The sequence below is a fragment of the Galeopterus variegatus genome, unplaced genomic scaffold, assembly GCF_000696425.1.
Source record: "Galeopterus variegatus unplaced genomic scaffold, G_variegatus-3.0.2 Scaffold258, whole genome shotgun sequence".
Taxonomy (NCBI): Eukaryota; Metazoa; Chordata; class Mammalia; order Dermoptera; family Cynocephalidae; genus Galeopterus; species Galeopterus variegatus.
In genome coordinates this window covers 152592-168157 of record NW_007726369.1, presented here as the reverse complement: position 1 = coordinate 168157, position 15566 = coordinate 152592, and the positions used below count along the sequence as shown (strand labels likewise).

The 15566-nt window shown below is 35.4% G+C and overlaps 1 protein-coding gene across 1 annotated transcript in view; it reads left to right on the top strand.

The window, feature by feature from the left end:
* MAPK8 (mitogen-activated protein kinase 8) overlaps nt 1-15566 on the top strand; it is a 42305-nt gene that overhangs the window by 18854 nt on the left and 7885 nt on the right. Inside the window, exons 5-9 of the mRNA XM_008566639.1 lie at nt 7891-8056; nt 11604-11675; nt 12960-13142; nt 13394-13518; nt 14071-14134. Of these exons, the coding sequence (XP_008564861.1) occupies nt 7891-8056; nt 11604-11675; nt 12960-13142; nt 13394-13518; nt 14071-14134 (610 nt within the window). The remainder of the gene's footprint in view (nt 1-7890; nt 8057-11603; nt 11676-12959; nt 13143-13393; nt 13519-14070; nt 14135-15566) is intronic.

The following is a 15566-nucleotide window of genomic DNA, read 5'->3' as shown; positions in this document are numbered from 1 at the left end:
ACTATATCTTCCTTCTGCACCACCTTATGTCAAATAAACTAACTCGTAATAAAATAAACAGATATTACATCTAATTTGAGATGAATTTTTTGTATACTTAATTCAGTGGAATTATATCTTCCTTCTGCACCACCTTATGTCAAATAAACTAACTCGTAATAAAATAAACAGATATATTTGTTTTCAAGGTATAAGAAAGTTATGTATCTCAGCTATTTAGTCTGTTTCATGATTATCATTCTAAGAGAATCCTTTGTATATTACATATGCAGCTGCTGTAACATTATGTCTAATGCAGTCTTTAAGCAACATAATAGAAATCTCTTTAAATGGGAGAGTATTTTATCTTCCTGATTCCATATTCATATAATTCTGGGTTGTGTTTCTTTGTCCTAAAAACCAGGACTGTAATCTACCACCATGGAAGTTCATTTGATTTTAATAAAGTAAAATCTTCCAAATAGAAAATTTCAAGATTAATAAGGATAGCAGGTGGTAGACCAGAAAAACAGACCAAGCGGTAGAATATGAAAAAAAAAGGAAACAGCAAGAAGCATAAAAAGGAAACATGAGAATACAGAAGAGCAATATATAACAGAATGTGTCAATGGGATTAATCCCTTAGTGAAAAAAGGTCAGATTTTTATACACATACAGAAGCTCAGCAATAGCTATGTGTTTCTGTAACAGACATTTGTAGCTAACGTCAGAAGGCTGAAGGCAAAGAGGTTGGCAAAGATGTACTAGGAAAATACAATCATGAAGACAAGGGTAACTCTATTAAATGAGGTAAAGTTGAATATGGTGGGGCCAGGGAGGAAGCATTCCTCCCTGGGAATAAAGAATAATTTTATAAGGATGAAGGGTATAATCCAATTACAAGAGATAACTGTCAAGAAACTATACATGAAGCAGAGTTGCCATGCATAAAGCTGAAACTACAGAAAATAGAAGAATAGCACACACACAGCAGTATCGGGAGAGTCTAATATACTCCTTTAGTGTCAGCAGGTAAAATAGTAAAAAAGTAGAACTATAGAAGATTTCTTAAAGTAATAATGTTGAGCTAGTAAGAGACATACTGGGGTTGTTACCTATGATGAAGAATATGCCTTTAGTTTAGGTTGGGCTATGTGGATAACAAACTCTTAAGTTGGAGATATATGTGTAAGAAGCTTATTGGGGAGTTCTCTCAGGATCAACATCTATGGGGGAGTAAAGGAAGTAAAAATGGATAGAGGGAGAAATTGAGCTGGTTGCAATCACCACAAAGGCCTCAGCTGGTGGTGACTCCACTGGCCCTTTATCCTGGGAAGCATCTTGACCTTGGAAAAGGTAGCTAGCTAGCTCTCTGTGTCTGAGGGCTGTGCCTAGAGAGATTTGCTGAAGATTGTCAGCAGTCACCATTCCCAGCAGCAGGAAGAATAAGTGCCTGAAGCCTGAACCAAGGATCTGTGCAGGCATCACAGAACCAACCACAGGCCACCTCTTGTGCCACTTGTTCCCACTTGTTTTGTACCGTAAGTTTTAGAATGTTTGTTTGGATTTTTGTTTGCTCTCTTCTCCTGAAGCAACTTCTAAAAAGTTAATGTGATAAACTACAACCATCATTTTTATAGCTGGCCTTGAGGCCACAATTGGTATTCGTCTTTGCTCTGCTACTCATTCTAGATTCACCTACCCTTGGCTGGTACCTGTGCTGATCTGAGATTGCTCACTTGGTAAAATAACCTGACTTTTCATCCTTAGGGGTTCAGTGCAAGTCAGGGTTAGGGGTGGGTTTCCATACAGTCACCCAGAGACCCAAGCTGATTGAAGCCGTACCATCTAGATGGTTACTGGTCACTGTCAGGGGAAGAGAAGGCTGGGTGGTATGCACTGGCTTTTCTATGCTTGGGCCTGGAAGTGCAATGCATATCACTTCTGCTCAGAGCCCATTGGCGGAGCTAGCCATAAGGACCTGCCTTGTAAGAATATTAGGAAATTTGGGGAGAGCAGAGTTCAGAATGGTGGTGATCCCCAGTTTCTGCCACAGTCTGCCCCGGGAGAGTCTAATATACTCCTTTAGTGTCAGCAGGTAAAATAGTAAAAAAGTAGAACTATAGAAGATTTCTTAAAGTAATAATGTTGAGCTAGTAAGAGACATACTGGGGTTGTTACCTATGATGAAGAATATGCCTTTAGTTTAGGTTGGGCTATGTGGATAACAAANTTTGGATGTATGTCTGTGTATTTTAGTTTTATTTCTAGCTTATTGTTCTTTGAAGGGTATTATTACATCTAATTTGAGATGAATTTTTTGTATACTTAATTCAGTGGAATTATATCTTCCTTCTGCACCACCTTATGTCAAATAAACTAACTCGTAATAAAATAAACAGATATATTTGTTTTCAAGGTATAAGAAAGTTATGTATCTCAGCTATTTAGTCTGTTTCATGATTATCATTCTAAGAGAATCCTTTGTATATTACATATGCAGCTGCTGTAACATTATGTCTAATGCAGTCTTTAAGCAACATAATAGAAATCTCTTTAAATGGGAGAGTATTTTATCTTCCTGATTCCATATTCATATAATTCTGGGTTGTGTTTCTTTGTCCTAAAAACCAGGACTGTAATCTACCACCATGGAAGTTCATTTGATTTTAATAAAGTAAAATCTTCCAAATAGAAAATTTCAAGATTAATAAGGATAGCAGGTGGTAGACCAGAAAAACAGACCAAGCGGTAGAATATGAAAAAAAAAGGAAACAGCAAGAAGCATAAAAAGGAAACATGAGAATACAGAAGAGCAATATATAACAGAATGTGTCAATGGGATTAATCCCTTAGTGAAAAAAGGTCAGATTTTTATACACATACAGAAGCTCAGCAATAGCTATGTGTTTCTGTAACAGACATTTGTAGCTAACTTCAGAAGGCTGAAGGCAAAGAGGTTGGCAAAGATGTACTAGGAAAATACAATCATGAAGACAAGGGTAACTCTATTAAATGAGGTAAAGTTGAATATGGTGGGGCCAGGGAGGAAGCATTCCTCCCTGGGAATAAAGAATAATTTTATAAGGATGAAGGGTATAATCCAATTACAAGAGATAACTGTCAAGAAACTATACATGAAGCAGAGTTGCCATGCATAAAGCTGAAACTACAGAAAATAGAAGAATAGCACACACACAGCAGTATCGGGAGAGTCTAATATACTCCTTTAGTGTCAGCAGGTAAAATAGTAAAAAAGTAGAACTATAGAAGATTTCTTAAAGTAATAATGTTGAGCTAGTAAGAGACATACTGGGGTTGTTACCTATGATGAAGAATATGCCTTTAGTTTAGGTTGGGCTATGTGGATAACAAACTCTTAAGTTGGAGATATATGTGTAAGAAGCTTATTGGGGAGTTCTCTCAGGATCAACATCTATGGGGGAGTAAAGGAAGTAAAAATGGATAGAGGGAGAAATTGAGCTGGTTGCAATCACCACAAAGGCCTCAGCTGGTGGTGACTCCACTGGCCCTTTATCCTGGGAAGCATCTTGACCTTGGAAAAGGTAGCTAGCTAGCTCTCTGTGTCTGAGGGCTGTGCCTAGAGAGATTTGCTGAAGATTGTCAGCAGTCACCATTCCCAGCAGCAGGAAGAATAAGTGCCTGAAGCCTGAACCAAGGATCTGTGCAGGCATCACAGAACCAACCACAGGCCACCTCTTGTGCCACTTGTTCCCACTTGTTTTGTACCGTAAGTTTTAGAATGTTTGTTTGGATTTTTGTTTGCTCTCTTCTCCTGAAGCAACTTCTAAAAAGTTAATGTGATAAACTACAACCATCATTTTTATNGGGTTGTTACCTATGATGAAGAATATGCCTTTAGTTTAGGTTGGGCTATGTGGATAACAAACTCTTAAGTTGGAGATATATGTGTAAGAAGCTTATTGGGGAGTTCTCTCAGGATCAACATCTATGGGGGAGTAAAGGAAGTAAAAATGGATAGAGCGAGAAATTGAGCTGGTTGCAATCACCACAAAGGCCTCAGCTGGTGGTGACTCCACTGGCCCTTTATCCTGGGAAGCATCTTGACCTTGGAAAAGGTAGCTAGCTAGCTCTCTGTGTCTGAGGGCTGTGCCTAGAGAGATTTGCTGAAGATTGTCAGCAGTCACCATTCCCAGCAGCAGGAAGAATAAGTGCCTGAAGCCTGAACCAAGGATCTGTGCAGGCATCACAGAACCAACCACAGGCCACCTCTTGTGCCACTTGTTCCCACTTGTTTTGTACCGTAAGTTTTAGAATGTTTGTTTGGATTTTTGTTTGCTCTCTTCTCCTGAAGCAACTTCTAAAAAGTTAATGTGATAAACTACAGCCATCATTTTTACAGCTGGCCTTGAGGCCACAATTGGTATTCGTCTTTGCTCTGCTACTCATTCTAGATTCACCTCGTAAGTTTTAGAATGTTTGTTTGGATTTTTGTTTGCTCTCTTCTCCTGAAGCAACTTCTAAAAAGTTAATGTGATAAACTACAACCATCATTTTTATAGCTGGCCTTGAGGCCACAATTGGTATTCGTCTTTGCTCTGCTACTCATTCTAGATTCACCTACCCTTGGCTGGTACCTGTGCTGATCTGAGATTGCTCACTTGGTAAAATAACCTGACTTTTCATCCTTAGGGGTTCAGTGCAAGTCAGGGTTAGGGGTGGGTTTCCATACAGTCACCCAGAGACCCAAGCTGATTGAAGCCGTACCATCTAGATGGTTACTGGTCACTGTCAGGGGAAGAGAAGGCTGGGTGGTATGCACTGGCTTTTCTATGCTTGGGCCTGGAAGTGCAATGCATATCACTTCTGCTCAGAGCCCATTGGCGGAGCTAGCCATAAGGACCTGCCTTGTAAGAATATTAGGAAATTTGGGGAGAGCAGAGTTCAGAATGGTGGTGATCCCCAGTTTCTGCCACAGTCTGCCCTTCTGGTTATCAAACATTTCTCTGCTTCCTTTATTCCACATCTCCTTAAGGGAGATAACCCAAAGTCCCATTCCATCAGGGCATTTAGCGCCAAGTGATACACAGTAATGTCTACCTCATTTCCGGGCATTGTTAATTTTGGTCCGGAAGCATAGGAACTGAAATGACCAAATTATCTGGCTACCATTATCCCGTCCTCCCCCAAATACCCTAGATAGAGTGGTCATACAGGGCCAAAACAACCACAGTAAACAATCTTATTTGAAAAACTGAAAAATGCAGTCACTAGTCAGTTGTAATTGAAATTCTGCTGGGCAGACATTGTGAGTGTCTCTTGCTCTGAGGGTGAGGGATATTCCTTGATTAGGCCTTGAATCTGATCTCTGATACTGGCTCCACCCTGTGGGAGAGTTTTCTATTATCATTCTGGCTGAAGGAGTGGCTCCCAGGGACATCCTTTTCTCCTAGTTAAAAGTGGAGGAGCAAGAACAATGCTACATGAAGCACCGAGCCCATCAGGAGAGTGTAGATGCATACTAGGGCAGTTGGAGATATTTACTGAGCATCTGCCATACTTTTTTTGAGGGGTCTAGTAGTATATAGCTTTTCCAGAATAGCAAGCCCCTGAAATTCTTGACTGTTCCCTTTCATTTCTACTTCTAAAGGTGGCCAATTCTTTCAGATGCATCCAATAGCCACCAACACACACTACTGAAGTTTTGCTTTCAATCTCTTCTTCTACAGCAGAGGTCAGTTAACTTTCTGATAGTAAATATTTTAGGCTTTGCAGGAGATACCATCTCTGTCACAGATACTGGTCTCTGCCATGACCACTTTTGTGACACAAAAGTAGCCACAGACAGTATGTAATTGAATGAGTGTGACTGTGTTCTAATAAAACTTTTTTGACAAAAGCAGGCAGACCTTAATTTGCCAATCCTTGTTCTATAGCTTCTGGTTCATTATGCACGTGCTGTGCAGGTGACAGCCTCATAAAATGTTTTGCTACTATGTAATCTAGATCACCTTTCCAACCTCTGATGTTACTAGTTTCCATGCTGCTCAATTGCTGAGCCATGATCCTGTGTTTTTGTAATACCCTATTGGCAACAGTTTTGGTGCTAGTCAGAACAGACTAGGCTATGCTGAGGTAACACATGAACCTTGAACTCTCAATGGCTTAACACAACTAAGGTTTATTTCCCACACTACATGTCCAGTGTAGGTGATGGTGGGTATGGGGACTCTACCTAGGTGCTCAGTAACCCCTTCTGCCAGAGGGTCGACTGTCTAGAACATTCCCAATCACGAAAACAGGAAAAGAGACTACAGGAAGTTGTGCACTGGCTCTTCTGTTCCTTGCTCCCCACTCACATCCCATTGACTAAAACTAATCATGTGGCCCTTTCCTACTGTGAGGAGGCGGGAAAAGTGTGGGGAAAGGGGGGAGATGGGATGTTAGGTTAGTTCCAGTAACTCTGCCACAAATTCATTTAAATTCCAAGTTACTCTTATATATAGTTAGCAGTGTTGGTAATATCTGTAAAAAGGTACGTATTGATATGCAAGGATGAATTTCAATTAATATTCTTTGAGGCATTTTTGGTATTTTTTAAACAAAATATTTATTTCTAAAAAGTAATTATATTTTTCTCTTATTTTTTCCAAAATAAATCGTTGAAGATTGGAATCTTCTAGATTAGATTGCACTAGAGTAAAGAGCCAGTAATCTTCAACTGAACATGAGACTAGACAGTGAAGTATTATCAAAACTTGTGATATTTATTCTTGAAAATGGAGTGTTACTTTACAGATATATTGTAATTTAGAAATATTAACAACATTATGTTTACAGAATAACAGTAATGAAAATTTTTGTCTTCTGTTTCACTAAGCCCATTGATATCTTTGTAGATTTAATTTCATAAAGTCATTAGATTGCGTATCTTTTAAACTCGTCAATGCTTGCCTATCAAAATATGTTAAAGACAACATATATATGTTTCTGGATTTAGATAGTACAAGAGTAATCTTTGACTTTCAGGCCAGCTTTTTTTCCCTTTTCTGTTAATCACTATTATTTAATATAGGTACTGCACATCAGTACAGGTAATGCAATGTATTTGTGCTGTGAATATATGCTTTCTTTCTTCTTTGGTTTTGTAATAGGATTCATCATGGTTAATAGGAAAGGATGTTCAGCATGAAGCCATGAGTTTTTATGCCCCTGCCTGCCTTTTCATGCGTTTAGCACAAAATTCCTTAAGGTCGTGGTCAGGTGGAAAATTCTTTACAAAGACATTATTTAGTAGTATCAACAGCAGATAATTTTATGGATTAGTGGCACCAAGAACATGTGTCTCTCCTCTACAGGCAGACAGAAATTTTATGAGCAAATTTGTGTGATTTCAGGTGGGTAATCAGGGATGGAAAGACTGATAATGACTATTTCAGTCCTTTAGAACTGAGTATCTGCCAATCTGAAAGGTCAAGTAACATTTGCTAGGATTAGCAGAATAGCTCATTGTTGATTTGTAATATTTCTATAAAACTTATTGTGATTTTAAAATATTTTTTAATACTGGCAATTTAATATGCAAATGAGTATAAATACTAACTTATGACCCTTTCTTCTACCATAGTAGTTCTTAAGTGAGATTTGAGATGCCTTTCTAAATTCTTTTTACTCTGTATGACCAAAAATTTCTAGCTAAGCATAATCTCTAGCACATAAACTGTTTCTAACTTCTCTAATAGTTGTATTTATTCATAAATTTAAAATTCCAGAAAGCTGATTTCTCAGGTTTGCCTTTTTATGATGAATATTTGCAGTGATATTATGAGAAAAGTGAACAATTAATATGAATTATTTTACAAGCAATAGAACAATCGTGAACTGCAAAATCTTTGTATATACATAGCAGTCTTTTTTTTTTTTTTGAAGGACTTAAAACCCAGCAATATAGTAGTAAAATCAGACTGCACTTTGAAGATTCTTGACTTTGGGCTGGCCAGGACTGCAGGAACGAGTTTTATGATGACACCTTATGTAGTGACTCGCTACTACAGAGCACCTGAGGTCATCCTGGGCATGGGCTACAAGGAAAACGGTCAGCATACACTATTTATTTGAAATACTCTCCTGATTTAATTTCTTTTGTTCATCAGATTTCTTATGTAAATACTTAAACTGAAATACATGAAGATAAATGTGTTTCACTGTTTGAAATGTATATTAAGAATTTAAAAATATATATTTTGTCATAAATGTTTGGAAAAACTTCGGGGCCTTATTTATTTAAATGCAAAAATATAACATTAGTACTAGCATTAGATAAAGAATTTGTTGTCCTGATTTCTGAAGCAAACGGTATGCCCTTTGCTTGCCTGTAACTTGAAAATGAGCATTTCTAACATGGACTCAAGGAAGTATATAGTACTGATGGTTTATTCTTAGTAGTAATCCTAGTATGCATTAGTGACATTTACCCATATTTCCAATTCCACCATAAAACTAAAGTTAATAGCAGTAGCACTTAGTGTGTACTTTAAGAGCTATAGTAAAGCCGTTCTGCAAAGGTGATAGATGATTAAGGTGACCTCTAGGAGGAAACAATAATGTTGGATCAAAGCCTTGTGTCCAGTCTTAAGGAAATGGTTTATAGTATATAAGACATATATACTATAGTATGGGTATATTCAATTATATTTATTACCTTTGGAATCAAGGTTGAAGAAAATTATCTTGCATGTAGGTTGTGAATTTAAACAAATTTTATACGTATACATACATACATTTATATTTAATTTAGGAAGAAATTTTGTTGAGTCTCAGAAATTTAGGAGATGATGAAGTCTGCATGGGATTTTATTGAATTAAACTGTAACTTTTTAAATATGGTGACTTCATCCAAAATACACCCTAGAATAAGACCTAGACAAGGAACCTGGAAAAGCAGTTCACTTTGAATCAGGAAACTGTATTTATTCAACCTTTAGGACTTTTTTTTGTTTTTAATTAAAGATACCATTGAACTGAGGATTTTAATTAATTTCTTTTTCTTTTCTGAGCTAATGAAAAACAGATACTTTAAACACTTATTACCAATCTTTTATTCTTAAGTAGACATGCTATTCTGTTTTCTTACCGTACCTAAAATTTGGAGGGTTTTTATTTGAGAATTAATATTTCAGGCGACTAGCATGAAGATTGCTTTTTCATTTGCTGTGAAACCACTGATCCTCACAGCTGTCGTGTAATGTTTCAGTGGCCTATAAATGTGATCTGGGATAGCTCCCTACCAGAAATTAGCACCAAGAAAAACTATCATATAAAGAATTGACATGCTTTCCTCTCTTAGATAATAATTATGTATGCAGATCATCTTATTGTCTCCTCCCCCCACCCCAGGAAACAGTCAAATGTAATACTTAATCATGATAACTACATTAGCCAGCAAGGTTATACATAAGGACTTCTTTTTAGTGACCACCCCTCCCCCACCACCATTTTGGCAACTTCATTTTATCTGCCTTTGCATTACCAGTGACTTTAGAGCATTTTGGAAAGTGTGTTATAATTGGAATATGTTTTAAACTGCCTAATTGACTAAGCAGTTAGACCCTTAAAAGTTAGTTTTCTGTATGAGTCAGCCTTATCATGGTTTTTGTCTTCGCTGACCCAGATATCTCCTCTCATGCTTGTAGCTTTCAAAATTTGTTTAAAAATATGTTTTTCTGATTACCAACATAGGTTATGTCCTGGATATTTGACTAAAGTTTGCCATTCTCTATAATATCTATAGGGAAAAGTTATTCTAATAGATTCTTGCCAAAAATGAAAATCTTAGAAAATATTTTTTTCTGATGGACTGATTTATGAATATTGACTTTTCCTTTAAAATTTTACCCTTGAAAGTTGAATTATATCATAAATATAAAAAGATGTGTATAAATTTTAATATTAATTTTAGGAAAACTTTAGTTCCACAGATTTCCAAAATTAATTCCCAGTTTAGCTCCTAAGAGTCTTCAGCGAACTGGCAGTCTTCTTATAGGAATGTATAGACTTTAATTTCCTGAGTCCTCTAACATAGGAAAAGTCCTCTGACATCCATTCCTGTCCTTACTTCTTTTTCTTTTAAAGAATTTGGACCATCAAACTTCAGATGCAAGTTTTTAAAGCTTTTCCTTTTAAATTGCTTATTCTTCCCTCTTTTCCTATTAAACTGCATTTATTCTCCTCTTTGATATTCAAACCCAAAGCTATAAAATGCCAGGGTGTGTTGTTAGTTTTAATAAACCGATGGAGATCCCAAACTTGTCTGTTTCTGTATCTAGCAGGTTCTTTTCAGCATTAAGGGCTCCCACTTAAAGTTGGCGAGGGTCAGTAAGTCTGCTAGGAGACTCTTTGTAGATAATAAATCTATGGGAAGGAACTTTCGTACCCTATTCAGACAAGACTAATTTATTAAACCACAAACAGTTTGGTTATATGGGTGTAAAAAACAGTCAGGAAACATGAAATATACTTCTTTTATTAAGTTTTCTTAATTCATTAGTTGTTCATTCTCTATGCCCTTATTCTTTTTGGGATAGCAAGGTTAATATAGCATGATTTTGCCAAGAACACAATTGACTTTTCGTTCAGAATAAACATAGCATTTCTCAATTAAATAAATTTATGAAATCTAGCTTGAAAATTTCTGAGGAGCTTTACATTAACTTTATTGTAATAGTTCATACAGACATTTTTTCTATTAAATATTTTAATGTGCTAAATTATTTCTGCTCATGCTTTTTTCTTTTATTTAACTTAAAGAGAGAGTGTAATGCACAGTTAAACCTCAAAGTAGTATTAGGATTTTATTTTTATAATTTTACTGTTTCATGTACACAAAGTTTATGTTTGGTTCTATTTTATATTTTATAAACAAATTCTCAGTTTACAAAATGTACATATTTTTTATTTATGTATATTCTGTGCATAGCTCTCACTTTAAAATTGGATATGTGGTTAAAATGCCATACTTTATGTTTTCTTTTGTGAACCAAAGCCTTTTGGAAAATATTTTGTGTTTTAAATTATTCCATTATCTAAAATTAAAATCACTTTTTTCTTTCTGTGATGTTTTGCAGTTTTTATATAATGCAGTCATATTATGCTTCTTTGATTTTAATGACCTTTTGCTTTGCTTTTCCTTCTTTTGTGCTGCAAACATATAGTGGATTTATGGTCTGTGGGGTGCATTATGGGAGAAATGGTTTGCCACAAAATCCTCTTTCCAGGAAGGGACTGTATCCTTGTGCTGCTGCAGCAGTTTAATTAGTTAGGTGATGAACTTCCTTATGTTATCTAATGAAAATGAATATGCTGCATTTATACATACGGGTTTTTTAAACAGATGTAAAGTTTGTGGCTGTTATAGTTCAAAAAATTTTTGATATAAGCTGTGAAATACTTGTAGGCTGCATCTGGCAGTAGAACATACAGTCTCTGCTGGTAGTCAGAGCACATTCACTGTCACTCATTTTTATTTTATACTGCTTTTTATAATTTTAAAGTATACATGGTGTGCGTGATTTTTTTTAATGTTTATATTTTGTTTTTATTTTAACCAAAATCTTTATGTTAATGTCATTGCATTTTGTTTTCAGTTGACATTTGGTCAGTTGGGTGCATCATGGGAGAAATGATCAAAGGTGGTGTTTTGTTCCCAGGTACAGATCGTATCCTTATCTTTGGCCTAAATTATAGTTTCTAAAGGTCAAAATGTATGACAGTACTTCAGCTTGGTTAGGCATAATGTTTTTTGTGTCTCCCTAATATATAAGGTATTGTTAAATTACTCTTTCAAAATACCACCTGCTATTTGACATAGACTTTCCTTTTACTCATTTATTGTTTCGTATGTTAATTCCGAAAATTGCTCAAGTGTACTTATCCACAATTATTTGCTGGCTTTGAGTTAATTTTTTAAAGCTAAATCAAAAATCATGGCTTGCATTAAAAATTTCTATTAATTATACACTTGAATAAATCTAGAAATACTTGGACTTAATAGGAATTTTGGAATTGCCTGTTGCTTCTGACCATTCTTTCATTTTATCCTCCCACCTTCTTTTTGTTAATGTTCTGTATGTTTTGTGTCTTTTGGTTGTTGTCTCATTACTCAACATAACATACCCATCATTTTGTCTGAGAATTTCAGCAGTGATAGTTTTATATGGTGATGATTAGATTTGGATTCATGCTTTTAATATTCATATTAACGGTGATCTGTTATGTGTTTATCAAGTAGTAGCACTTAGAATTGTTTTAGTAGGAGAAATAGGAAAAGCCGTATTCATTAGGTTACAATGAATAACCTAGTTTTAGGCCTTTGTCTTCAGGAACATAAAGACAAGTATGAAGGAAACCAGGGAATCCTAACCTTACAGCTCATCAAAATACTGAATCTTTTTCATAAGTTTCAGAGTTTAAAAAAAATAATTATTAACATAAGCTAAACAAAGAAAATGCCACTTTGATCCAAGCCATTATTTTTATTGCAACTGGTTATTTTCTGTTAGTATAGAAAAATCAAAAAAGCAGGACGGATTATGGAAGTATTTAATATTCTCTAGAAAATGCATTCACATTTTCTGATAAGCTGGAAGAAAAGGCAAATTTTGTATATTAGATTGTGTGCAATTTGTATTTAGAGTATCTATGGATAGTAATTATCATTATTCTTTGAGTCACTTATAATTTGTATTTAGAATTTGTGAGTTTAACCTTCTATTTCCATGGTAAAATCAGTTTTAGTATACATGCAATAAATAAGGTTAACAAACGCTTATTTATTGATCATTTCTGTCCACCTACAGTCTTTGCCTTTTGCAAGGTGGCTGCGAGATATAAAATTTATAACCGCCACATTCTTTCTTAGGATTTTAAAAATTTTCCTTTTCTTGAAACTAATGTGTTGAACATTAGATACAGAGTACTTTTCTTAGCTACCTTGATATTAGATATTGATCAGTGGAATAAAGTTATTGAACAGCTTGGAACACCATGTCCTGAATTCATGAAGAAGCTGCAACCAACAGTAAGGACTTATGTTGAAAACAGACCTAAATATGCCGGATACAGCTTTGAGAAACTCTTCCCTGATGTACTTTTCCCAGCTGACTCAGAACACAACAAACTTAAAGGTACTTTTTACACATATATACATTTAATTCCTGTGTGTGTGTGTATGTATTCATATTCATATTCACATTCATAGGGGACATAACCCAAGGTTGTTTCTGGTTGGTGGAAAAAAGTGAGGTTATAGTAATTTTTATCTTTAATTTTATATTTTTAAATCATATATATGACCTGATTTTATAGTAAAAGCTGTTCTGTTTATAATTTGAGAACCTTTACGAATATGCGTACATTAACATAATTGTTTTTGCAGCCAGTCAGGCAAGGGATTTGTTATCCAAAATGCTGGTAATAGATGCATCTAAAAGGATCTCTGTAGATGAAGCTCTCCAGCACCCATATATCAATGTGTGGTACGATCCGTCAGAGGCAGAGGCTGTAAGTTCTTTTCTTTATGCTTGAAGAAAATATTTCATTCTTAGAATTACAGTAGGTTTGGAAGAGACCTTTCAATTTTAAATAAAAATAAAGATACATGATGATGCTGTTTTTCTGTTTTTGCATGAAGAGTACCTTAAGCTAAGGGCATATCCAAGCACCTCCTACACAAAATAAAATTACCCTCTGCTGTTTTGTGTCTTTTTGCCTTGAAACCTGATCAGAGGAGCTAGGATGTTGGACGTCCTGAGGGAACATCCTAACTTAGTTATAAAACAAATTATTGTATCCAAAGCACAGCAGATTTCCATGATATGGATAAAATGTGACAATTGCAAAAGCTGGAAGAAAAGAAAAAGACAGTTAAGCATCCATCTTTTTTCCCTGAAATTAAGGAGTCTTCCAAAACTAGTCTATAAGAAGGTGTTGAGGATTGATAAGTCTTGGCCTAATGATGCATTTTTTCAAGTGTTCTATCTGGCTAATATTTCAAATAATTATAAGGAGCTTATATACTCCCAGTACACTGATTCAGTTACTGTTGTTTTTCAGCCACCACCAAAGATACCTGACAAGCAGTTGGATGAAAGGGAACACACAATAGAAGAGTGGAAAGGTAATGTTCACCAGATTCTTAGGAAACCGAAAAGGGTTCTGGTTTTTTATGACTTGTTTATCATGTTAAGGAAGTTAATGATATTTTCTGTTTTTCATAACTGATACTGGTAATATTAATATTTTTACAGAAGTGGAAAGTAAGTTTCCTTCTTTTTTAATCTTAATTTCCCAAATTTCTTACCCCAGACACAGATGCATTAGTGCTTTCCTTGTGTTTTTCCATAGCTGTGAATATACACATGTGTTTGGTGTCTCCCATCTCTCCTCTCCCACACATTTTAGTCAGAGATATTGTATAGTGTGTATGCTGTGCACACTTCCTTTGTTGATATAACCATTTATCATGAAGATTATTCTTTCTTGGTCTGCATGTCTACCTCATTTGGTTTTAATAGCTGAGTAGTGTTCTGCTGTGTGGGATGTGTCACAATTTCTATATCCAGGTCCCCCTTCAAGAGCATTTAAGTTGTGTCCAGTCAGTTTCTGTTCCAAACATCTCTGCAGTATTCATGTGCATGTGTGAGAACATACATGTAAGAAAAATCCTAGAAGGAGATGTGGTGAGCCAAGGGGTGTTTTTCATTTATTTTCAAACTACTCTCCAAAGAAATTGTGGTAGTTTATACTTTCCTCAGTATTGTATAGGAGTGTCTGTTTACCCCCAGTCTCACCAACAGATTGGGTTAATTTTTAATCTTTGCAAAATCTAATATGGTAGTTTTATTCTATTTTATGAATGTGGTTGAACATGAATAATGCTTTGATAATCGTGTAAATATTAAAATGTTTTTTAAAAGATCCCTTGGTACATTTGGGCCAGGTAATTTCTAGATTCTGTTTACCTCCATTTGTGTTGTTGTCATTTAGTGTTTTGCCCACTTATGTAGTTGTGTGTCTTTGGGCAAATCACTTGACTCCCTTTTTAACCTCATCTTAAAATGGAAGTAGAAAACCTGTTATTAAGATCTGAGTATTTAAGTACTGGGAAGGGAAAAGGGATTGGGGAGGTATAAACCTGAAAGATAATCCATCTATAAATTTATTTTGGGAAAGGATTTAAGAACTTAAGTCTTTCTTCTTAGGCATAACTGGAGATTAGTTTTCTCCTGGTTGACTGTGGGAGACTCATGGTTAGCAGAGCCCAGTAGAATGATAGAATTGGATAGAGCCTAGTGCGTTTGAATACATAATAAGAAATGTACAAGGATGTAACTCTGGACCCAGAGTATGTATTAAAATATTAACCTGGTTATATTATTTTTATCTAATTACAGTGAACATTTATGGTGTTTCATAGAATCTTAATAGGTCAACAATTGTGAGCCACAAAGAAAGAGAAAACACTGCCATTTGTGCTGTACTATTGATGATAACATGTAATCAGTTTCAGAGATATTAAACTGTGACAAAAGTACATGATAAAATCAATG